Source organism: Macrobrachium nipponense, chromosome 8 (assembly GCF_015104395.2).
Source record: "Macrobrachium nipponense isolate FS-2020 chromosome 8, ASM1510439v2, whole genome shotgun sequence".
NCBI lineage: Eukaryota > Metazoa > Arthropoda > Malacostraca > Decapoda > Palaemonidae > Macrobrachium > Macrobrachium nipponense.
In genome coordinates this window covers 39,514,840-39,539,339 of record NC_087203.1, presented here as the reverse complement: position 1 = coordinate 39,539,339, position 24,500 = coordinate 39,514,840, and the positions used below count along the sequence as shown (strand labels likewise).

The following is a 24,500-nucleotide window of genomic DNA, read 5'->3' as shown; positions in this document are numbered from 1 at the left end:
GGGGAGGGAACGTTTTTCAGTTCAGGGCCCTATGCTTCGGCCTTTCCACGGCCCCCCAAGTATTCACAGGACTGATGAAGAACGTTGCCCAGTGGCTTCATCTCGAGGGAGTGAGGATATCCCTCTACTTGGACGATTGGCTTATCAGGGCCAAATCCAAGGAGAAATGTCTGGAGGACTTACGAGTGACGTTGGATCTAGCAGCTTCTCTGGGTTTGCTAGTGAATTTCGAGAAGTCACAGCTAATCCCCAGTCAGAGCGTATCTATCTGGGGATTCGATGGCTTCTCAGGTTTTTCGGGCGTATCCGTCCCCAGAGAGGATAACCGAGGTTTGGAGAAGGTAGCAATCTTTCTAGAGAAAGATGTATGCACAGCGAGGGAGTGGATGAGTCTGTTGGGGACACTCTCCTCGCTGGAGCAATTCGTTTCTCTAGGAAGGTTGCACCTCAGACCCCTACAGTTCTTCCTGACGAGGAACTGGGATCGGAAATATCAAGGTCTGGACTTTGCGTTCAAGATTTCGCAAGAGATAAAGGAGGATCTACGTTGGTGGCTAGACCCTCTATTGTTCAAGGAAGGCCTTTCCTTGCAGGTTCGGAACCCCAACCTAGTGTTGTTATGCAGACGCTTCGGACAAAGGTTGGGGATCTACTCTCGGGTCGAGAGAAGTGTCAGGCACCTGGATGGGGGATCAGGTGTCCTGGCACATCAACAAGAAGGAGCTAACAGCGATTTGGTTAGCTCTCAAGACCTTCGAACCCCTCGCAAAAGGGAAATATGTTCAGATCAACTCCGACAACACTACAGCCCTGGCTTACATTCGGAAACAGGGGGGGACTCACTCTTTCTCCCTGTACGAGACAGCGAGATCGCTCCTCTTGTGGTCAGAGGAAAGGAACATAAGGCTTCTCACCAGGTTCGTACAGGGAGAAAGAAATGTCAGAGCGGATCTGCTAAGCAGAAGGAATCAAGTCCTTCCCTCAGAGTGGACTCTGCACGCGGACGTATGCCAGGAGCTGTGGAGGACGTGGGGCAGGCCCCATCTCGATCTATTTGCGACCTCCAGGAATGCGCGGATAGATCTATACTGCTCCCCTATTGCAGACCCAAGAGCAGTGGCAATAGATGCATTCCTGATGGATTGGAGGAATCTGGATCTTTACGCGTTCCCACCTTTCAAGATTATAGGGGAAACGTTAAGGAAATTCGCAGCGTCAGAGGGAACAAGGATGACGTTGATAGCTCCGTTCTGGCCCGCCCACGACTGGTTCACAGAGGTACTGGAATGGCTGGTGGATGTTCCAAGATCCCTACCTCTAAGAGTCGATCTGCTCAAACAGCCCCACTTCGACAGGTTTCACAAAAACAAACCTCCCCGCTCTCAGTCTGACTGGATTCAGACTATCAAGAGTCTCGTCAGAGCTAAGGCTTTTCGGCAAAGTCTGCAAGGGCTATTGCCAATGCACGTAGACCTTCCACATCTAGAGTCTACCAGTCGAAGTGGGATGTTTTTCGACGCTGGTGCAGGACTCATAAAGTTTCCTCCTCCAGTACCTCTGTGACTCAGATTGCAGATTTCCTTATCTTCCTGAGGGAAAAATGCGGGTTGGTTGTCTCCACCATCAAGGGATACAGGAGCATGCTTTCCTCAGTTTTTCGTCATAGAGGATTAAACATATCTGAGGACAAGGACCTCCATGATTTAATCAGATCGTTTGAAACGGTTAAAAGAACCTCCTCCTTAGTGCCTAGCTGGAATCTTGATGTCGTGCTGCTCTTCCTGAGGTCCTCAAGGTTCGAACCTCCCCATGCTGCTTCGTTCAGAGACCTTTCGATGAAGACTCTTTTTCTCTGTGCGTTAGCGTCAGCGAAGAGGGTCAGCGAGCTGCAGGCTCTAGAAGGGGAGGTAGGTTTCCAAGGAGGCTCCGCGGTTTGGCTCTTTTCTTCCGCTTTCCTAGCCAAGAATGAAAACCCTTCTTCGCCGTGGCCCAGGAGCTTCGAAATCAAAAGCTTATCCTCCTTAGTCGGGACAGAAGAGGAGAGATCTCTTTGCCCGTGAGAAGCCTGAAATATTATCTTCAGAGGAAGAAAAGACTTGCCGCTAATGAGAGCAATCTCTGGTGCTCTGTAAGGGACCCCAGTAGGCCCTTATCTAAAAATGCACTCTCATCTTTATCAGGAAATATTATTAGAGAAGCACACACTTCTTGCAATCAGCAACAGTTTAACCTTCTGAAAGTCAAGGCGCACGAAGTACGGGCCATCGCGACGTCTTTGGCTTTCAAGAAGAATTTGTCATTACAAAACCTTATGAAGGCCACTTTTTGGAGGTGTGAATCAGTCTTCTCTAATCACTACCTAAGGGACGTATCGATTACGTATGATAAGTGTTTTGGGCTAGGCCCTTACGTATCGGCGGATTCAGTGCTGGGGCAGGGAGCTGAAACACATCCTTTTTAATCCTTTTTTCCCTGTTAGTTTTAAGTTTGAGTTTTTTGGTTGTACGAAGGAGGTTGCAGGAGGCAGCTCCTTCTTTCGTATACTAATGTTAGTATTTGGTTAGGTGATCGGTTGTGCTTGAGGCTCCTTGCAATTGGTAGTGATAGGCTCTGGCATGTAAGCGGGTTGATCCCCATTGAACCAGATCCTGCTTGGATTCTGCCAAGTAAGTGGACTCAGTTCCCATTGGTAGACCCAAAGAGTTCTTCAGCCATAGGTCACGCCCTCGCTGAGACTCTTTAGGCAACGCAGACGAATAGACAGTAACTATCAAGTCTTCTGCCTAAATCAGGTAAGAACCAGAGGTTTATATTATGTATTCCTTTAACATGTGTTGTCCCCACTTTCTAAGTAAGTATATGTCTCTTTCCCTCCACCAAGGGTGTCAATCAGCTAAGTATATATCTGGCAGGGAAGTTCATGTACAAAAATGATATTGTTAGTATACAATAAAGTTTTGTACATACTTACCTGGCAGATATATACGATTGATGGCCCGCCCAGCCTCCCCTCAGGAGACAGGTGGAAGAAAATAACCTGACAAGAAAGGGGGACTGGTTCTTACACCCGCCTCCCAGCGGCGGGTAAGGTAGATCACCTGACCTACCTGTAGCGTGTGCCGCGAGTTTTGAATTTTCTGTCGTGACGTCAGAGACCTAAGCTAAGTATATATCTGCCAGGTAAGTATGTACAAAACTTTATTGTATACTAACAATATCATTTTTATACATACTTACCTGGCAGATATATACAATTAAATGGCCCACCCAGCCTCCCCTCAGGAGACAGGTGGAAGAGAAAATCTGAATTAGAAAACGGGAATGGTTCCTATTCCTGCCACCCTGTAGATCACCTGACCTACCTGTAGCGTGTGCCGCGAAATTCTAATTTCTGTCGGGAACGATGGAGTCTATAGCTAAGTATATATCTGCCAGGTAAGTATGTATAAAACTTCATTGTATCATGACAATAACATATTTATGAAAATAAAATGAAAATGCAGTAATTAGTGAATATTGCTCTATGAAAAATGAGCAAATTAAATTTCCCCGCGGACAAGTGAATAATGTGTTCCACAAAAATCCGCAATAAAATGAACACGGAAATTTGAAATTACATATATGATTAAAGGCAGTATACCTAGTTTACTGGTGGTTCCATTCAATGCCGCATCATAAGCCGAAAAATCTCCAAATTTTGACCATTCTGCCATTTTGGAGCCATATTTCTTATGTCAGATCAGTGTTGTAAGCCCAGAACAAGGATTGTAACCCTGGAAATAGTATTTGATTAATATAATTGAAGAGCTTCGGAAACTCTGAATGTCATAAGTTGAATGTGGCATAAACCGGGTTAAGAAAATGAGTGCTGTAAAATGAACTAGGGCATTACAGTGGGGCTTAATTTTTCAGAATGCATCTCGTATATTTGAGGGTGGACAGCTTGGTGAATGGCGATCGAAACTCAGTGGTGCTGGAAGTTTCTTAGCGAGTGTTTCACCAGTGAGTGAATTCCTCACGAAGGCTGGTCAAGGACAGCTGGCTACCCAGTGTGAACACACTGAAGGTAAAATTTAATGTTTTCAATCCTTTTTCAATATAGCTACAGTATTATTTAGCATATTAATTATAAGAAAATCTTTTTAGTATGTTTTGAATATACAAGAAGCTCCTCATACAATGAAAATTTATTTTCTTTTTCTTTTTTACCTTTTCATTATTTCCTCTCTTTTTACTATGGCTAATTCTTAAGCCAGAAGATATTTCATCAAGGTGTACAAATTATGGTTGACTTGTTACAGGATGCCAAAATACTGTGTAAGTGTATTTTGAGGTACCGTATATTTCTGTGTATATGAAAACCTTTAAATCCTAAAATTCACCCCTAAAAGGTGGGGGTTGTCTTATATTACGATTCTAGAAATCAAACCTTGAATTCTAAGAAGTGCATCAGTAGGGTAGCCTCAGTCTCTGTGTGATAATCACCAACATGCTTTTTTAACAAAATTGCAGTGAACATCAATTGAGGAAGCACGCAAAGCTGTTTGTAACTGTTTAGAACAATTCAGCCATTTGTTTTATAATTTTGTATGATAATTATTTTACATTATTTTATTGTTATTAGTGGTTGTTTGTGTTTGTGAATGGCAATGAAACGTACACAAAGCAATGGTTTCCCTTTTAGGCGAGTATGTATGAAAAACATGATATAGAATCTGCTTGGTTAAATCTAGCTTTGATAATTTATGAAAGGAATGTATATCTGAATTAAGTTCCATTCAGCAACTTAAGTCAGCGATGATATCGGTAAAACGCAATCAGCTGATTATATTAAGACTAAACAAAACCAGAATGCAAATGGCACATCATTGCTGTTCATATTTTGCAATATGATAATACATGCAATATGATTACAGTAAAACAGGTTTTATTAGAATTATCATTATTCTCAATTCAACCATCACTCAACTTTTGCAAGTGGATATCTATCAGTGTAACAACTTAACTGAGGCACTAGTCTCTCTCTCTCTCTCTCTCTCTCTCTCTCTCTCTCTCTCTCTCTCTCTCTCTCTCTCTCTCTCTCTCTCTCTCTCTCTCTCTCTCCATCCAATAATAAATTCTGGTTTTTAGAATTCTGGATGAAGCTATTGTAAACTTGTATTTACTTAAATAACCGAATTGAGAAACGGCTGATTGCTGATTTCATTTACCGTAACTATTGAGTATTTATTAAGAGCTCCGTTAAAATTGTCACGTTATTAAACCCTTCCAATTCTCAATAGTGGCTTTCATAAGTAAAAATAAAATATATTTTTGTTCATCCCTCATGCAATGGGGATCTCAAGAAAGAATACCAGTAAATTAAAGCTGCAGGTTATTGCTGATGGTGAATAAAACAAATAATATCAAATCCAAATGGTGTACATGATGATGTTTAGATTCTGTAATACAGTAACAATATGATAATAGTAATACTGTAATTGGATACAACAAACAAAACAACCTTTCAGTCATCATTACTATAAATACTGTATAGTTGTACTGTTTAATTTGTGCAAATAATCACTTCTCCAAAAAACATTTTGGTTTTGTAATTAAGAAGTCATCTTATACTACAGATATGAGATAAATTCATGAAAATTTGCCATGCTTTTTTACCTCATCTTATCTAAAGATCATCTTATACATGGAAATATACGGTAGTACTCAGATACTGAGGGCAGGGAAATCATGCTATAACATATTTTATATATTTAGCAAAGATTTTGTTAAACCATGGAGTTACATATTTGTTCCAGTTCAAATGCTGTATAGTTATATATTATTTTCATTATTTTCCTTCAAAGTGGAGCTTAGCAAAGTGGTAAATCAAGTTCAAAATATCCTGGGAAGCAGCTTGGACCTTCTGGTAAAGTATGGTAGTGTTTGGGTCAATTACCCAGCAGACCACATGTCTCACCATCGTCTAGCTCAGCAACAAGTGTGGCTTACCTCTCTTCTTCAAGATTTTACCATCAATAAGTAAGTATATATTTTACATTTTTACAAGACTGAGTGTAATTTTTTTTTTTTATTATGTATTCATTATTTCCAGTTACTGTTGAGGCAATTGACTTCTTGATCATTTAAGTCCACATGTAGTCTTTCCAATGTACCTGTTCCTGTACATACCAGAAAATCAAAATTACATACTAAAACATCATTAGCAGCATGTTGTAGCTCATTCCTAAAGATTCCCTTTTCCAGTTGGTCAAATAATTTTCTCATGACTTACATGCCAGGCTCGTCTGTGGATCATCAGCTTTCTCATGTATGTTTCTTTGTAAATAATTGACTTTGATGACACAAACAGTTTAACTCGTTTGCAGTGTTTGTTTCATTCCAGCCTTCGTTTGTTTATTTTGTACGTTTTCACAAATTTTAATAATTTGTTTAATGTTTTGGTACATTTGAAACAAGCTCATTAATCATATAATGAGGCCCTCCTTTCTTATGAATCTCTCTGCCTCATGTGCAGTATACTTGATAGTGAAATTGAAACTGCCTTTTTCTGTTTGAAAGACAAAATATTGGTGGACTTAACATGTAATACATGAATATTAGGTTTGTATATTGTTAAAAAATATTCACAAAGCGTAGTCATAAAGATTGTATGTAGATACCCAGAAACTTCATTTTCCCCATGTGCTATAGTAAATAACAACTTTTCTGGAAAGCTTTCTTTGAACTCTGCCTTATTAAATTACAGTGGGCCCCCCGTATTCGCGGACTCATGGATTCGCTTATTTCTCTCTTGACTTTATCTACCCTGTATTTGCGGGAAATTCGCCTATTTGCGGGCTTTTTCTGACGATAAATAATCCCAAATTAGTGTATTTTGATGTTATTTTCATGACTAAATACATTTTTATGATCCAAAAATGATTTACTAATTTTAAAATATTAATATTGATCAATACTGTATTAGTAAGTTTAATAAGATTAAATGATATCACATAACAAAAATAATTTTCTTTCTCTTTCTTACAGAGATGTATGTTTTCTGTATGATAAATAAACTATTTACTAATTTTCAAATAATATAAATTTAAAGAGCAATCAATTCATTAAAGAAAATACTATAGTTAATTAGTAAGATTTTAGTTTATAAATTAAAAAATTATGTAAGAATGAAGGAAATCCCAGTCTTCACGCTTTCTTTCGAACTCCAGGTACCAAACTGAGGTCCAACAGCTGTCAAATATATCACGTAATGTGACAGGACGGGAGGGGAGGAAGTGTTCTCTCTCTCTCTCTCTCTCTCTCTCTTCTCTCCTCGTCTCTCTCTCTCTCTCTCTCTCTCTCTCTCTCTCCTGAGATTTGAGATTTTTATAGTACATGTATGTATAATATGTTTGTTAATATTTTCAAATGATAATAATTTTAATTACAAAAATCATATGTGATAGTATTTTACAGAAATACTACAATATTCTTTCCATTTCACTTTCAAAATAAGGATAACTCTCTCTCTCTCTCTCTCTCTCTCTCTCTCTCTCTCTCTCTCTCTCTCTCTCTCTCTCTCTCTCTACTGAGATAAGAGATTTTTATGGTACATGTATGTATAATATGTTTATTAATACTTTCAAATAATAATAATAATATAACTGTATTTACAAAAATCATATGTAATAGTATTTTAAAGAAATACTACAATAACCTTTCCATTACACTCTTTCAAATACAGATCTCTCTCTCTCTCTCTCTCTCTCTCTCTCTTCGTCTCTCTCTCTCTCTCTCTCTCTCTCTCTCTCTCTCATCTCTCTCTCTCTCTCTCTCTCTCTTTCACTGAGATGAGAGAATTTCTATGGTGCATGTGTATATGTTTATTAATATTTTCACAATAATAATAATAGTAACAATATAACTAATTTAAAAATTCATATGTGATAGTATTTTAAAGAAATACAATAATATATCCATTTCACTTTCAAATAAGGATAATGCTCTCTCTCTCTCTCTCTCTCTCTCTCTCTCTCTCCTCTCTCTCTCTCTCTCTCTCTCTCTCTCTCTCTCTCCACATGAGATACGCATGTCATAGTGGTAACTCTCGCCCTCTGTTTGGCATGGAAGTTTATGTATACAGTATATCTTTAAGGGCATTACTACATTTTATAGTGAAATAATAATATACAGTACTAGTTCCCAAATAATAAGTTTAATGAGATTAAACAATAACATTCTCTCTCTCTCTCTCTCTCTCTCTCTCTCTCTTCTCTCTCTCTCTCTCTCTCTCTCTCTCTCTCTCTCTCTCTCTCTCTCTCTCTCTCTCTTACTTATATATGTTTATTTGTTTTGTAATGTAAATAAATGATTTACCTTATAACTAATTTTCAAATATTGATAAGATTAATAAAAAAATAGCAATTCCCAGTCTTTTTATCCACTTGGAGGAAGGAGGGCGGGGTAGTAAATGACAGCTTGATATACGTATTGGTGGAGGGGAAGGAGTTGAAGTCTAGGAGTTATATTCTCTCTCTCTCTCTCTCTCTCTCTCTTCTCTCTCTCTCTCTCTCTCTCTATCACAAGTTTAACATACGTCTAGAATTTGAGAAATATCTAGAAGTGTTCGTGAACTATCGGTGATAAGATTAGTGTGAAAATAGTAGGATAAAGCGTCTTCTAAGTTAGTTTATCAAGTGAAATACTGTAAATCAGAACAAGATGGCGGTAAGCTCCAACTGCGGAAAAAAATGGCGAGATTTAGCTTGCTTGGCAGATTCGCAATACGATGAGGTAGCAGGAAGGGAACTGGCATTTCTGATCTATGAAATCAGCAACAGTCCTAACCAAAAAGATACAAAATCATTCATAGATATATTAGAAGGATACAATCCTTCAAACTGGAACAAATCAACTGAAAACATCTTGAAAATAATTGAAGAAGTTCCAAATAAAATCCAAGTGGTCAAGAGACTCATAAAGAAAATATACATAAACCAACATATTCCGACAAAGAAAATGAATAAAGTGAACCTTGTGAATATCCTAATTGATGCATTAGGAAAAAGAATGCCAAAAGCATGTAAACTGTGTAAGGTGTGGTATAGCATAGTTAATCCACAAAACCTAATCAGAAAATGTGCTGCATGCAACATTCTGACCCATCCACAGTGTGCTGAGGTGATGCAAGATATGAGAAAAGACACAAGAATTTTTTGCTCAACATGTCTACCATGGATAGACAATGTTATTAAATCAAGATTGAATGTACAAATAGTTGAGGATGAAGAAGAAGAAGAAGAGGAAGAAGAAGAAGAAGAAGAAGAAGAAGAAGAAGAAGAAGAAGAAGAGGAAAACGTAAGAGAAGTAAACAAAACTGAAATGACAGAAAAAGATAAGGAAAACAAAGAACAAGATAAAAGTATGGATGCAGAGATACTCATTGATACTACATATGAGGCTATAAAGCAGCATACCTACAAAGAAATAAATTACGATATGACAACACAAAAGAAAATGCCGAAGAGGCTCTACCCAGATCTACACAATGACGGGAAAGAGGAAAAAATATACAAAAAAGACAAAGTCTGCAACCTTTTGAAAAGAGGGAATTGCAGATATGGAGAAAAATGTTACTACAAACATCCTAAGGTATGTCACAACTATGAAATATATGGTAAATGTGCATACCTAGATGGATATGAGGATGATTGCAGAGATCTACATCCAAAAATATGCAAAAACCTAAAAGAAGGAAAAGGATGTAAGTTCGACAAAAAATGTAAATATATGCACCCTGTAGCCATGAAAAATAATCAAATAAATAACCAATCAAGCAATAAAATCCAAAATAAGAAAGAAACAAATAAAGAGAGGAATGAAGAATATCAGGTAAAAGAAAAAAGCAAGCCATCAACGAGATATGCAGAGGTGTCAGCAAAAAATTTCAATGCATCAGCTCCAAGATTCTACTCAAGAGATAATAACTGTTTTTATTATGCTAGAGGATATTGCAGATATGGAGAAAATTGCAGATTCAGACACAAAATGAATAATTATGATGAAGGAAGAACAAATATTATGGAAAAGTTGGATTTTTTAATGTCAGAATTTCTGGAAATGAAAAAAAGAACAACATACCAGAACAGGAAAGAGACATGGGAAAATCCTTATTATTACCAATATTAAATGAAGGAGAAAACACGCAAACCATCATAGTGATGAATGCGCAGGGTTTAGTTACGAGTAACTCAAAAAGAAAAATAGAGTACTTAGAAGAACTAACCCAAATTGAAAAGAAAATAGATATAATGAATATAAGTGAAACCTGGTATTCCCAAGAGACTGGGAATGATGATCAAATAAAAGGGTTTCAAACTTATAGATCAGATAGAAAAAATAGGAATCAAGGGGGAACCGCAATATATGGGAAAGACAAAAAACAAGGAAAAATATATGAGAAATATAGTAACTCAGAATGTGAATTAATAGCGGTAGAATTTGAATCTGAAAAATTAATGAACATAGTAATATACAGACCTCCTAATACTAAAGAGTTTGACTTAATAATAGAAAAATTGGATGATATATGTAGAAATCACAAGGACTGGACTATTCTCCTATCTGGAGACTTCAACTTTCCTTTCGTAGACTGGAAAGAACGAATAGGAGATTGTGGATGTACGTCTATACATATAAAAAGAGAGTAATAGTAGTGCAGAAGATAAGAGGCAATTCGAAAAGCTATTAGATATGCTACTAGAATACAACATTCAACAAATAAATCACCTGCCAACAAGAAGGAAAATACTTTAGACCTAGTATTTGTGAACGAGATGAATTATGTTAAAGAAATAATAGTTTATAATGCGAGTATTTCAGACCATAATGTCATAGAATTAACAGTCCATTCCAAAGCAAGTGAAAACAGAGATAAGCAAGAAATGAAAAAGTGGGAAGGATATGGAAAATACAACTTCTACAGTAAAAATATAAAATGGTCAGAAATAAATGAAGAATTAAACAAAGATTGGGATAACATTTTCGTAAGTGATGACATAAAGGTAAATACGGAGATATTATATAAAATATTAGAGAAAATAGTGGATAAATATATACCGAAGAAGAAAAGTAAACATCAGTCATGCATACCAAGAGACAGAAGGATCTTGTTCCAGAAAATCAGAAAATGGAAAAAAAGGTCTAGCAAAAGAAAAATATGCATGGAAAGTTATAGAACTAAAAAGTAAGATAGAAATGCAGAACAAAAGATTATACAATCAAAAGAAAATGAAAAACGGGACTTGGAAGAAAAAAACCCTATTAAATATCAAGCAAAATCCCAAACTATTATACTCATATGCGAAGAAGATGAATAAAAGAAGAATAGAAATAGGCCCTCTAAGAATGAAGGGAGATTAACGAATGAAAAAAAGGAAAATTTGCAACATACTGGCAGAACGATATAAGAGAGAATTCACCCCTAGAATAGATAATGAAGATAATGATATAGAAGTAAGGGATGAAATAGTGAATATTTAGCTGACATAGATATTAATGAAGCTGATATTGTGCAGGCTATTAATGAAATTAAAAATGGAGCTGCTGCAGGGCCTGATGGAATTCTGCTATTTTGTTAAAGAAAGTAGTTCATTCTATCGCAAAGCCACTTGCAATATTATTAAGACAAAGTGTAGATACAGGCAAGATTTATGATGAGCACAAATTAGCATATATTACCCCTACTTTCAAAAGTGGATCAAGACTAGAGGCAAGTAACTATAGGCCTGTGAGTCTAACATCACATATTATGAAAGTGTATGAAAGGGTAATGAAGAAAAATATTATGAAACATTTAATAAAAATAATTTGTTTAATAAAGGACAACATGGTTTCGTACCCGGAAAAAGTACACAAACCCAACTGTTAGTCCACCGAGAGAACATATTCAAAAATATGAAAAGCGGAAATGAAACAGATGTGGTTTATTTAGACTTTGCAAAAGCTTTTGACAAAGTAGACCATAATATATTAGCGAAGAAAATTAGAAAACACAATATCGTGGATAAAGTAGGAAGATGGTTAAAAGAATTTTTACACAACAGAAAACAGATAGTTATTGCAAACGACGAGAAATCGGATGAAGCCAAGGTAATATCCGGTGTGCCACAAGGTACGGTGTTAGCTGCAATACTGTTTGTTATTATGATTGAAGACATAGACAATAATGTTAAGGATTCGGTAGTGAGTAGTTTCGCAGATGACACAAGAATAAGTAGAGAAATTACTTGTGATGAAGATAGGAACGCTCTACAAAGAGACCTTAACAAAGTATATGATTGGGCAGAGGTAAATAGGATGGTATTTAACTCTGATAAATTTGAATCAATAAATTATGGAGACAGAGAAAGAAAGCTATATGCATATAGGGGACCTAATAATGAGACAATCACAAATAAGGAAGCAGTTAAAGACCTTGGTGTGGTGATGAATAGGAACATGTTATGCAATGATCAAATAGCAATTCTGTTGGCAAAATGTAAAGCAAAAATGGGAATGTTGTTACGGCACTTCAAAACAAGAAAAGCTGAACACATGATTATGCTTTATAAAACATATGTTCGTAGTCCACTTGAATATTGCAATATAATATGGTACCCACACTATCAAAAGGATATTGCACAAATAGAGAGTGTACAAAGGTCCTTTACAGCTAGAATAGAAGAAGTTAAAGACCTTGACTACTGGGAAAGACTACAATCCTTAAAATTATATAGTCTAGAAAGGAGAAGAGAACGCTACATGATAATTCAGGCATGGAAACAGATAGAAGGAATAGCAGAAAATATCATGGAACTAAAAATATCAGAAAGAGCAAGCAGAGGTAGATTAATAGTGCCCAAAACTATACCAGGAAAAATAAGGAAAGCACACAGGACATTAATCCACTACGCACCAGCATCCGATAATGCAGCGTCTATTCAATGCGTTGCCAGCTCATCTGAGGAATATATCAGGAGTGAGCGTAGATGTTTTTAAGAATAAGCTCGACAAATATCTAAACTGCATCCCAGACCATCCAAGATTGGAAGATGCAAAATATACCGGAAGATGTACTAGCAACTCTCTGGTAGACATTAGAGGTGCCTCACACTGAGGGACCTGGGGCAACCCGAACAAGATGTAAGGTCTGTAAGGTAAGGTCTGTAAGGTCTCTCTCTCTCTCTCTCTTTCTCCATCTCCATTATTATTCTCTTTGTCTCAGGAATAATTCATAATTTCACTCTTGATGGTCAGATATGTGATGTTGCCATTCAATGCTCTCTCTCTCTCTCTCTCTCTCTCTCTCTCTCTCTCTCTCTCTCTCTCTCTCTCTCTCTCTCTCTCTCTCTCTCTCTCTCTCTGTTATTGACTGTAGGTATTTATTTTTAATGGTAAAATGTTTAAGATGACTTTGAAATGATATTAATAATATAACCTCAAAGATTAATACAGTAATAAGTTAGTAATTTTAGGTATATTTGAAGTAGGATGTTATTTGGTATCTGAACTTTCAAGATAGGCAGTTAAAAGCAATTTTAGTGGGGGTTCTAACTATTCACGGGGGTGTCTGGTACACATCCCCCGGGAATACGGGGGGGATCACTGTATTTATTATATGGTGGTAATTTAATGGGTGTTTAAACATTCAAGATTTTGTATGCAACTTTTATTATTTTTCATCATTTGACAGTAATTCATAGCTGTAAGAAATGAGAAACTAAAATTTATTAATTTTTCAGTGTCCAAACAGTGATAAGCAAGAGTCACCGTGAAGCATCAGATGCCAGTCTTGTTAGTCACGTCCGGAATATTGATTTGCAGTTACATAATAAGGCACTACAAGTAACATCCCAAATTCAGAAGGTGTGTACTAGTTATGCTATTAAAGTGGTGGTAGTATTCCTGTAAAATATATTATTATTAACAACCCATTAATCATCAAACAGCCTTTGAGTAATGCATCTAGGTGCATGAAGTAAAGCATTTCAAACTTGGTTCCTGCCCACATGCTTAACCAACTCTCAGATCTTTTTGGGTACTCCAAATAGTGTTCGTTCTCTAGTGAACCTCAGTAGAGATTAGACATGCCTTCATTCTCACAAGTACAGAACATTGTATCTACTGCATTTAGTGATTTAGTGTTGCATCATTGACAGGTTTCCATTTACACTACATTGAAATTTCATATGTATTATGTGCTTATAATATTTGTGAGTTTTTTCCATTCAGGATAACTTTTAAGCAGCAAACAACACATTCAATGTTGTTTGTTTGCAGTTTTATGCACCAGTCATGTAGTTTCAGTCATCATAGTTTCTGTGATTTCAATGTTATTTTTTTTTCTTTTTAGTGTTCTTGTAATTTGCAATCGTTTATCATAATTTTGGGGTTGTTGACATTATTTTTCCTTTGCCTGTCATAAATTGGATCCATTATACTTGGCAATTTCTGTTTAGGCCATTGACTTCTTGTTTGTGTTTATCATGGTAACCAGTACCTTTACTTCTTTTTTCTCAGCCTATTTTGTGATTTTGTTTGATTTTACTATTGTGTGGCATTTTATTCCCATTGTCATTCTGCCTCAACATACTTCTATTGTCAAGGATGGTAAGTCCTGGAGCACTTTTATTTCATCCTTTTGTTGACCCCAAATTTGTTGTCTATCCCTTGCATACATAATTTGCAATGTTATGTGTGAATAGCAATGGTATAAATTTGGGCAGTTCCTTACCTAAATGCAAAATTCCTCCTCAGCTGGTAAATAGTTGGTTCAGCTCATTGCCTAGTGAACACAAGGTTTCTTTGAATGAGGCTTTCTCCTCCTTCATGTATTACTATTTGTGTTATAAAATACAAACAAACCGATCATGTTTTGGTTTGGAAAAATCAGATGAGAGCAGAGATAAGATTATTTTGCCATATTTAACTCGATTCAGAGCGATTTTCTTGCTTCTATTTAGTGTAAATTAATCTTTAGAAACTCTATTACCATGTGACAAGGTTATTTTTCTTTATATTAAGTATTTTTAAGTTGAAAATTGACTTATAACGTGAACTAGACTTAGTTATTTTTTTTTCGTTAATAGATGGCGCTGTCGTCTGGTTATTGGTACCTATTTTGGTGCTTGCCGAAGCACCGAGAGACCCTCATAAAATACAGACATAAAGAATATGCATCTTTTCCTTGGTTCTTTTAAAAAGTTATGCTTTACGTCACTGTATCCAATAATACTGTATGTAGTCCCATATTACTACATATAGTATTATAAAATACAAACAAAGCAATCTATGTTTAGAAAAATCAGTTGAGGGCAGAGGCAGGGTTATTTCGCCCTACTTAACTCGATTCAGAGCGATTATCTTGCTTCTATTTAGCGCGAATAGGTCAATTTTTCGTTATATGAAGTGCTTTTAATTTGAAATACGACTTAAATATGTACTTGTGAACTCAATTGGTTTTTTTTTTTTAATAGATGGTGTCGGGAGCATATTATTTTCAACCTATTTCATCATAATACGGTATTTGCGTATTCATCTGTTATTGGCATGAAAACAACAGTTAAATGTGTTCTTTCATGGCCAGTATTTTTATTAAAATACTCCTTTCTCTACTATTTTTTGCAGTAGAGTTGCATCCATGTTGCTCATGCACAATAATTTGAAGTCATTAGCAGTGTGAACACTGTTTTCTCAGCTTCAGCTACAACAGCAGCTTAAATTTAGTAGTACTATATTTTCTTGTCAATATTTTCTCCATACCAAATAAAGGTATAATTAAAAAATATTCAAGTCCTGTTGTACTTAATTAACGTCATTTGTAATATAACTACAGTAATTTTTTACTATTGTACGATGGCTGAAATGCAAGCAAAACTTTGTTATTATCAGATCCAGTTTGGTTGTTGTAGCAAAACAACTGTTATTATTCAGTTGTTTATGGCTGCAGCATTTAAGCAATGATTATAAAGGTACTAACAATACTTTTATCATTCTCATCTGCTTCTTTAGCTGATTTAATTAGAAGATATGATACATAAAGAGATGGAGGAAATGTTAGCAGTCTCAGTAAGGTGGATTGTGACACCAGTAGACTTTTGAATTTCAGTTAGAGGTGAATTTCACTTAGTGTTGGGCCCCCCAGGAACGGAACCCCTGCTTTTAACTGGGGGGCTGCCTGTATTTACCACGTTCTGCTGTTGATTGATTTGAACTAAGTTAATACTGAAGGCCTGTATTCACTGCAAGATAGCACCTCTTTTGTCAAGATCATTAATTGTGTCTGTGATATCTTAGTACTGACTGCCTGTCTGTGGCATTTGCTAGTAGTCTTTAGTCAGTTTTTTCTCTCTCCAACTCATGGACAGTGAGGGATTGGAGATCAAGCTTTAATAAAACCAGCCAATCAAATATTTTCATCTGACCCTTGAATCTGTACAGAAGTCTATTTGCAAAAGGGAATTTTTGCTTTCATAAACCTGAGGGATGAGTGGTTTCATGTCTCCTTCACCCATTTTCCAGGAATGTACTCTCACTCCATTTGGTGGGACTACTGTCCCTCAGGTCTTCACCAGGATACTTAACTCAGTAGCCTCTTGGGTGCATTGTCTTGGCTGCTACTCTGACAGTTTGTTGATTTTAGCCTGTCTGAAGGAAGAGTTGCAGAGTCATCTGCAACTTCTTCAGGACTTGTATCAGTCCCTGGGTCAGCAGGTCAGGCTGAAGAAGTCAGATCTGTTGCCATCCACTGAGACTGTTTAATTGTTAATGTTCTTCTGTCTAGCAGTTAGCTCGCCTCTTGGAAGACAGTGTGTGTGCCACTTCTTCATGGCCATTGAAACTTATTTCTTCAGCCATGGCCTACAGCCAGGTCTTAGCAGGTAGTGATCAGCCACTAGAGAGGCCACTTCTACACAGCCACTACTGTATTTGTTTCCTACATTTTCAGGTGGCTTAAAATTGGAAGGCAATCTTAATGTCTCTAGCCATCAGTATCCCCACCTAGGAGACTGTTTTTCACATCAGCCATTGTTGGATCAACTTGTGGAACATACAGATGGGAGTTCCTCTAGTTCCTTAGGAGAAAAATATCATGATGTTTTCTGAAACCTCAAATTTTAGTTTAGGGAGCTCTTCTGAAGGATTCTTAGGCCCAAGGGGTCTGATCCAGAGAGAAAAAGCACTTTTGCATCAAATTCCTCAAGTGTTAGGCAGTTGTCTTAGGCCTCCAAGTATTTATGACCATCTTGTCAGGTGGCTATGTAGGATACATGACCGGCAGGAAAACTGGAGACACTTTTGGGAGAATGATACCTGGTACTGTTAGCTCTTGTAGCCACCAGATTTGGAAGAAACCAAATATGCTTGGATGACAATTATGAAAAGGTTGTCTGGAGATGAGTGATGATTTGTGGCAGATTAAGCATAGGAGGAACATAACCGATGGAATTTCACAAAACACTTGGAGGATGGTATGATGCTATGATGATGATGATTCTTCTGTCATTTCATATGGCAGGCTAAAACTCGAATATACCTTTGAAGATAATTACCAAGTGAATATGTTTTAGACATCTTACATGTTAACTTATTTATACTAGTTAATTATAAGAAGAGAAATATTTTATTTCATTGCTCACATTACTCTTTGACTTTGTGGGGGAAGTATGCAATATCAGTTAATGCTATTTTTCATATTATTTATGACTCTTTCTGCAATTCAGGTTTATGAACGAATGAGAGCTGAAGGCTTGAGTGATGGCGTTGCAGTTGTTAACAGTGTACATGAAACATCCCTTTCTCTAACAAATCTGGTAACTGACCATGGGATGTCAGGAGTAGCTGCAATGACATGTGCCCTTCTGAATTCTCTTACTCAACTAACAGGTGCAAGGTGAGTTTTTTTTTTTTCTGTGTATACCATAGACTCATATATCAAAGGCATTGTATTTTGCCAAAATATTTATCAGTGTTTTTAGGATGCGACACCTCAACAACATTATTGACATGAATAAAAAGAAACAGAAGACTTGCAGTGTTGGTTTGAATGATGTGGCATAAGGTGTGTGAGCTGAGCCCTTGGAGCACACTTTGTTTGTGTGTGTTAACCTGTGAACCATTGAAAAAGGATACTGGGATTTTTCATTATGACTTAACTGTAAATAACATTTTGGTTAAATTGAAACATGGACTTGGCATTAAAACAATGACAGTATTAAGATTTTAGCAAACATTTTTTAAGCGCTCTGTTTTGACCGTTTTTCTATAAATAATTGTGTTGCTTTTGCAATATTGACATTAGTGGCCTAAACAGTGTAGCAAAAGGTAAAGTAATTTTATTCAAATATCTATCTGTTGGAAATTTACACATGTTTTTACTTAAATTGTGCTGCTAATCACATGGGATACAGCAGCTTTTGAGCTGAAAGATTTCTAAGTAGCACTGAATTCATAAATATCACTAAAATCATTTTGCACAAATCTCAAATCTGGAAGTATAAAGTTAGATTTACCAGAGTAAACTGTGTTAGCTTTAAATACTTTTTAATTGCATTTTATAGCAAATTTTATAATTAATGCATCACAAAAAGGTGATTTGTCTCAGGCGTAATTGTTGTTTTGAAGAATATAGGAAAAGGAAGCATAGTTTTGTACATGAACTTTCCTGGCAAATATATACTTAGCTATAGTCTCCAACGTTCCCAACAGAATTTCAAATCTCGCGGCACACGCGACAGGTAGGTCAGGTGGTCTGCCCTTCCCGCCGCTGGGAGGCGGGTGTATGAACTAATCCCGTTTTCTAATCAGATTTTCTCTGTCGCTGGGACTGGCAACAACTGTTGTGGGTTCCTCCTGATAGTTGATTTCGCTCTCGCTTGCCTAGGATCTTTTTTGGACGGATTTTTGGTGACGTACGGGATCTTTTTGGCTTGGCATACGCTTTTTTGTGGACTGTTTTGATTTTGCTCTGGATTTTTCTTTGAATATGTCTGATTTGGATTCTTCTGTTAAGACACCTGCTATGTTTAGAGTATGTTCAGTGGATGTATGTAAGGTGAGGTTGCCGAAAGCTTCGGTCGACCCTCACACTGTATGTATGAGGTGTAAGGGGAATGATTGTGCATCTAATAACCCATGTAAGGAATGTGAGGGTTTGAATGAGGATTAGTGGAAGTCTCTTTCTTCCTACTTAAGGAAGTTGGAGAGAGACAGGGTTCGTAAAGCTTCCTCTAGAAGCTCGAGTAGGTCTCGCATTAGCGAGCTAGAGTCAGAACCTAACCCTCTCGGAGAAGTAGAACCTTCTTGCCCTGTTTCAGCCCCTGCTCCCTGCGCCGAACCCAAGGATACGTCTTCGGAGGTGGCTGCAATGAAAGCCACGATTCGCAGCATGGAGCTTAAGATCCGCTCCTTGGAAAAAGGTAAGAGTGGTAGTGAAAGTGATCTGTGCAGTGCCCCCAGTGTTGTGGAGGGGGCATCTGACCGGCTCCGTAGCGCTTCCAGGCCTAGACCTCTTCCAAACTCCCAGACCCAGTGGAGGAGGAAAGTCGACAGCTGCAGGAAAGTTAGGGAGCGCCCCGACCGGTCAGGCGTCCCTTCGGCAGATCCTGATGTGCGTTCCCAGGCTGCCTCGGACTGCATCAAGAAGGACATCCTGCGCCAGTGCTTCTCCTCGTCTTCTTCGCCATCGCCGAAGCGGGGATGGAGCTCCCTGGAAGCCTCGCACCCTTTGAAAAGAGCTTGGAAGGTGCCCTGCAGCTCCCTGGCTTCCAGCCCGGAAGTCTTTCCAGAGGAGCCTTCTCTGGATGTTAAGAGGCCCAGGAGATCTCTTGACTGCTCTTCTCCTCGTGGGCCTCACTCTTCTTTGCCGCAAGAGGAGCCTGTGAAGTCCCCTTCTAGTATTCTCGCCGGGCTCCAAGCTCAGATTTCAGCCCTCGCTGACTCCATGGCCGGCAGTTCTCGTCGGAGGAAGGACGTTTCTCTTCCAATCAAGAAATCCAGGCGCTCTTCTCCCGACTTACGCTCTCCTCTACGTAGGCGCTGTTCTCCGGATGTTGCGGCTTCTCCTGAGCGAGCGGTTTCTCGCGAGAAGCTCCCCTCTCCTGGCGGGCTCCCCTCCTCGTCCAGGCGCCAGGCTGCTGGCAGGCACTCTTCGGCTGACAATCGCTCTTCGCTGGACAGGTTCTGTTCTCCTTGCAGACGCTCTTCTCCTGTCAGGCGCTCTTCTCCTCGCAGGCGCCAAGAGCGTCGCAGGCGCCAATCTCCTGGTAGACGTTCTTCTCCTGGCAGCCGTTCTCCTCTGGACAGGCGCCAAGAGCCTCGCAGGCGCCCCTCTCCTGTTAGGCGCTCTTCACCTGGTAGCCGCTCTCCTCTTGACAGACGCCTGCTGATAGGCGCTCTCCCTTGTCCAAGTTGTCTTCGACTTCAAAGCATGAGTCTTCGCACAGACTTCTCATGTCCAGTAGGCGCTCTTCTGTTTCTGCTTGTCGCTCTCCTGATGCTTCTCGTAGGCGCCCTTCTCCTGACAGGACCGCCTCCTCTTCTAAGGACCCCCCTCGTTCGTCGGTGGAAGAAGACCAGGAAGGCTCGGACGAGGATTCCAACAAGACTGCCGCGGTTTCTGCTTACAAGAAGCTAACCGCCTTGCTTCTCCAGGAATTCGGAGATTCCCTCAGCCCTGCCGCTCCTCCGTCTCCTCATTCGCTGTTCTCAACCTCCAAGACGGCGAAAGGATCCTCTTGCGTCAGGATGAAGCCTACGCTATTTATGAAGAAGGCACTAAGGGGATTTGGATCGTGGCTTCTTTCCAAGGAAGGAGCGGGGAAGACGGTGTTTTCCTTCCCCCCTTCTAAGCTGACAGGACGTACCGGATTTTGGTACGAAACGGGAGCCCTTGGGCCTGGGTCTCCCGTCTTCTGCCGATTCAGACTTCTCTGCTTTAGTGGACGCCACCAGACGATCGGCCCTGAATTCTGCCAAGACGTCGTGGGCCATGAATGAGCTCGACCATCTTCTGAAGGGGATGTTTCGAGTTCTCAAGGTTTTCAACTTCCTGGATTGGTCCTTGGGAGTCTTGGCCAGGAAGACACAGACGCCGGACGCCCTTTCTCCAGAGGACCTCCACTGTGTATTGTCCTATATGGATAAATCTGTAAGGGATGGCGCCAGCGAGATTTCATCTTTGTTCGAAGCGGGAGTAGTCAAGAAGAGGGCCGTGTACTGCTCCTTCGTGACTAAGTCGGTCTCTCACGCACAGAGGTCTTCGCTGTTGTACTCACAGCTCTCGTCACAGCTCTTCCCCGAGAAGATAGTGCAAGATATCTCGAGCTCTCTCTCGGCCAAGGCTACTCAGGATCTGCTGGCACAGTCGACGAGGAAGCCTCGACAGGCCTTCTCTGTGAAGAACAAGAAAGAGAAGCACGCAACGCAGGAGCCCTTTCGAGGGGGTCCATCCTCCAGATCTTCTTCTTTTCGAGGGCGAAGACCCAGCAGGAGAGGTAAGACCTTCTCGAAATCTATCAAGACAAAATAACAAGCAAGTCCTTCAGACGACAGTAGGCGCCAGACTCTTAAGTTTTGCAGATGTCTGGGCCCAGAGAGGAGCGGACACCTGGACCCTCTCGATTGTCAAAAAGGGATATCTCATTCCTTTCGCTTCAAGACCTCCCTTAACGACAACTCCAAGAGAGTTAACGGCCAAGTACAAGGACCCCATCATGAACCAAGCCCTTGTTCTAGCAGTAGACCAGAGGCTGGAAAAGGAGGCGATAGAACTAGTTTCCGATCTTCACTCAGCAGGTTTCTACAACCGCCTCTTCCTAGTTCCGAAATCCTGAAGGGGATGGAGACCGGTTCTGGATGTAAGTGCCCTGAACTTCTTTGTGGAGAAAAAGAAGTTCTCGATGGAAACCACGGCATCGGTGTTGGCTGCTCTTCGTCCAGGGGACTGGATGGTGGGTGTCCCTGGATCTGCAGGACGCTTACTTCCATGTGCTGATCCATCCCTCGTCGAGGAAGTATCTAAGGTTCTTGATGCGAGGAAAGGTCTATCAGTTCAGGGCCTTGTGCTTTGGCCTCTCGACAGCCCCTCAGGTTTTCACGGGGATCATGAGGAACGTCGCGCAGTGGCTTCACTTGGAAGGAGTGAGAATATCCCTTTATCTGGACGATTGGCTTATAAGAGCCAGTTCGAAGGAACGTTGTCTGGAGGACCAGCAAAAGACATTGGATTTGACAAGTTCGCTGGGACTCCTGGTCAACTTTCAGAAATCCCAGCTCATCCCCAGTCAAGAATGTGTTTATCTGGGGATTCGGATGGATTCTCGGGGTTTTCGGGCTTTTCCGTCCCCGGAAAGGATAGCCCGAGGCTCCGAGAAGATTGCAACCTTCCTAGGGAAAGATGCATGCACAGCGAGGGAGTGGATGAGTCTGTTGGGGATGCTCTCCTCGCTGGAGCAATTCGTTTCCCTAGGAAGGTTACACCTGAGACCTCTGCAGTTCTTTCTAGCTCAGAACTGGAATCGTCGTTCTCAGGATTTGACGTTCTCCTTCGTCGTAACTCAGGAGATAAAGGAGAAGCTCTTGTGGTGGGCAGATCCCAACAGATTTGTCCAAGGTCTGTCACTGCAATCCCTGAACCCCAGCCTAGTGTTGTTCTCCGACGTGTCGGAGACAGGTTGGGGGGGCGACTCTGGGGACAAAGGAAGTGTCAGGCACCTGGGAGGGAGAACAGGTGTCCTGGCACATCAACAGAAAGGAACTGATGGCTGTTTGGCTGGCGCTGGAAGCCTTCGAGTCCCACGTCTGAGGCTCCATTGTTCAGGTCAACTCGGACAACACCACAGCTCTGGCATAAATCAGGAAACAGGGGGGGACACACTCCTTCTCCCTGTACGAGACAGCAAGAGATCTGTTGCTATGGGCCGAGGTAAGGAGTGTCAGGCTCCTCACCAGGTTCGTACAGGGGGAAAGGAATGTAAGGGCAGACCTTCTCAGCAGAAAAGATCAGGTCCTTCCGACGGAGTGGATGCTTCATCAAGATGTCTGCCAGAGCCTGTGGAGATTGTGGGGCAGGCCCCATTTAGACCTCTTCGCCACCTCGAAGAACACAAGAGTAGACCTGTATTGCTCTCCAATATCAGATCCAAGGGCAATAGCGGTCGATGCCCTTCTGCTGGATTGGAAGGGTCTGGACATGTATGCCTTTCCTCCCTTCAAGATCCTGGGAGAGAGACTAAAAAGTTCGCCGCATCAGATTCGGCAAGAATGACTCTGATCGCTCCGTTCTGGCCTGCCCAAGACTGGTTCACAGAGGTACTGGGATGGTTGGTGGACCTTCCAAGATCCCTTCCACCAAGGAAGGATTTACTCAGACAACCCCACTTCGACAGGTATCACAAAAACCTCCCCGCTCTCAGTCTGACTGGCTTCAGACTGTCCAAAGTCTCGTCAGAGCGAAGGATTTTCGTCTAAGGCTGCAAAAGCTGTTGCAAGAGCAAGGAGATCTTCCACCTTGCGAGTATACCAGTCGAAGTGGGATGTCTTTCGTCGATGGTGTAGGAATAAGAAAGTTTCCTCTTCCAGTACCTCTGTGACCCAAATTGCTGACTTCATCCTTTTCCTCAGGGAAGAATGTGGACTAGCAGTTTCGACCTTCAAAGGATACCGCAGTATGCTAGCTGCAGTGTTCAGGCACAGAGGCCTGAACATCTCTGAGAACAAAGATCTTCATGATCTGATCAGGTCTTTCGAGACAACGAAGAAAGGGTCCCCGAGAACGCCCAGTTGGAATCTAGACGTGGTTCTTCAATTTTTGAGTTCCTCAAGGTTCGAACCCCCTCATTCAGCTTCCTTTAGGGACCTTACCAAGAAGTCCCTTTTCCTCATGGCTTTGGCATCCGCCAAGAGGATGAGTGAACTGCAAGCCATAGAAGGGAAGGTGGGCTTCAAAGATCAGTCCGTGGTGTGTTCTTTCCTTCCTTCATTATTAGCTAAGAATTAGAATCCATCGAATCCATGGCCCAGAAGTTTTGAGGTTCAAGGTTTATCTGCTCTCGTAGGGGAAGAGGCAGAGAGGGCTCTTTGCCCTGTAAGAAGCCTTAAGTATTACCTCAGAAGGAAGGAACAACTTAAGGGCAATACGGACGTCCTCTGGTGTTCTGTGAGGGACCCCAGTAGGCCCTTGTCTAAGAATGCTCTGGCATTCTTCTTGAGAAGCTTAGTCAAGGAAGCTCACGTAGCATGTGACGAGGACCAATTCAAACTTCTTAAGGTTAAGGCACATGAAGTGTGAGGGCCATTGCCACTTCTCTAGCCTTCAGCAAGAACATGTCAGTTCAAAACCTTATAAAGGCGACATTTTGGAGATGTCACTTGGTCTTCACAAGCCACTACTTGAGAGATGTAAGGATCACGTATGATAAGTGCTTCGCCTTAGGACCCTACGTATCTGCGGATTCGGTGCTGGGGCAGGGAGCTGAAAC

At 40.3% G+C, this 24,500-nt stretch overlaps 1 protein-coding gene across 1 annotated transcript in view; it reads left to right on the top strand.

The window, feature by feature from the left end:
- Nucleotides 1-24,500, top strand: part of LOC135222695 (serine/threonine-protein kinase SMG1-like) — a gene marked incomplete at its 5' end in the record, with an annotated part of 271,434 nt that overhangs the window by 156,847 nt on the left and 90,087 nt on the right. The window contains 4 exon segments of the mRNA XM_064260879.1: nucleotides 3,913-4,066; nucleotides 5,847-6,021; nucleotides 13,764-13,887; nucleotides 17,745-17,914. Coding sequence (XP_064116949.1) covers nucleotides 3,913-4,066; nucleotides 5,847-6,021; nucleotides 13,764-13,887; nucleotides 17,745-17,914 — 623 coding nt within the window.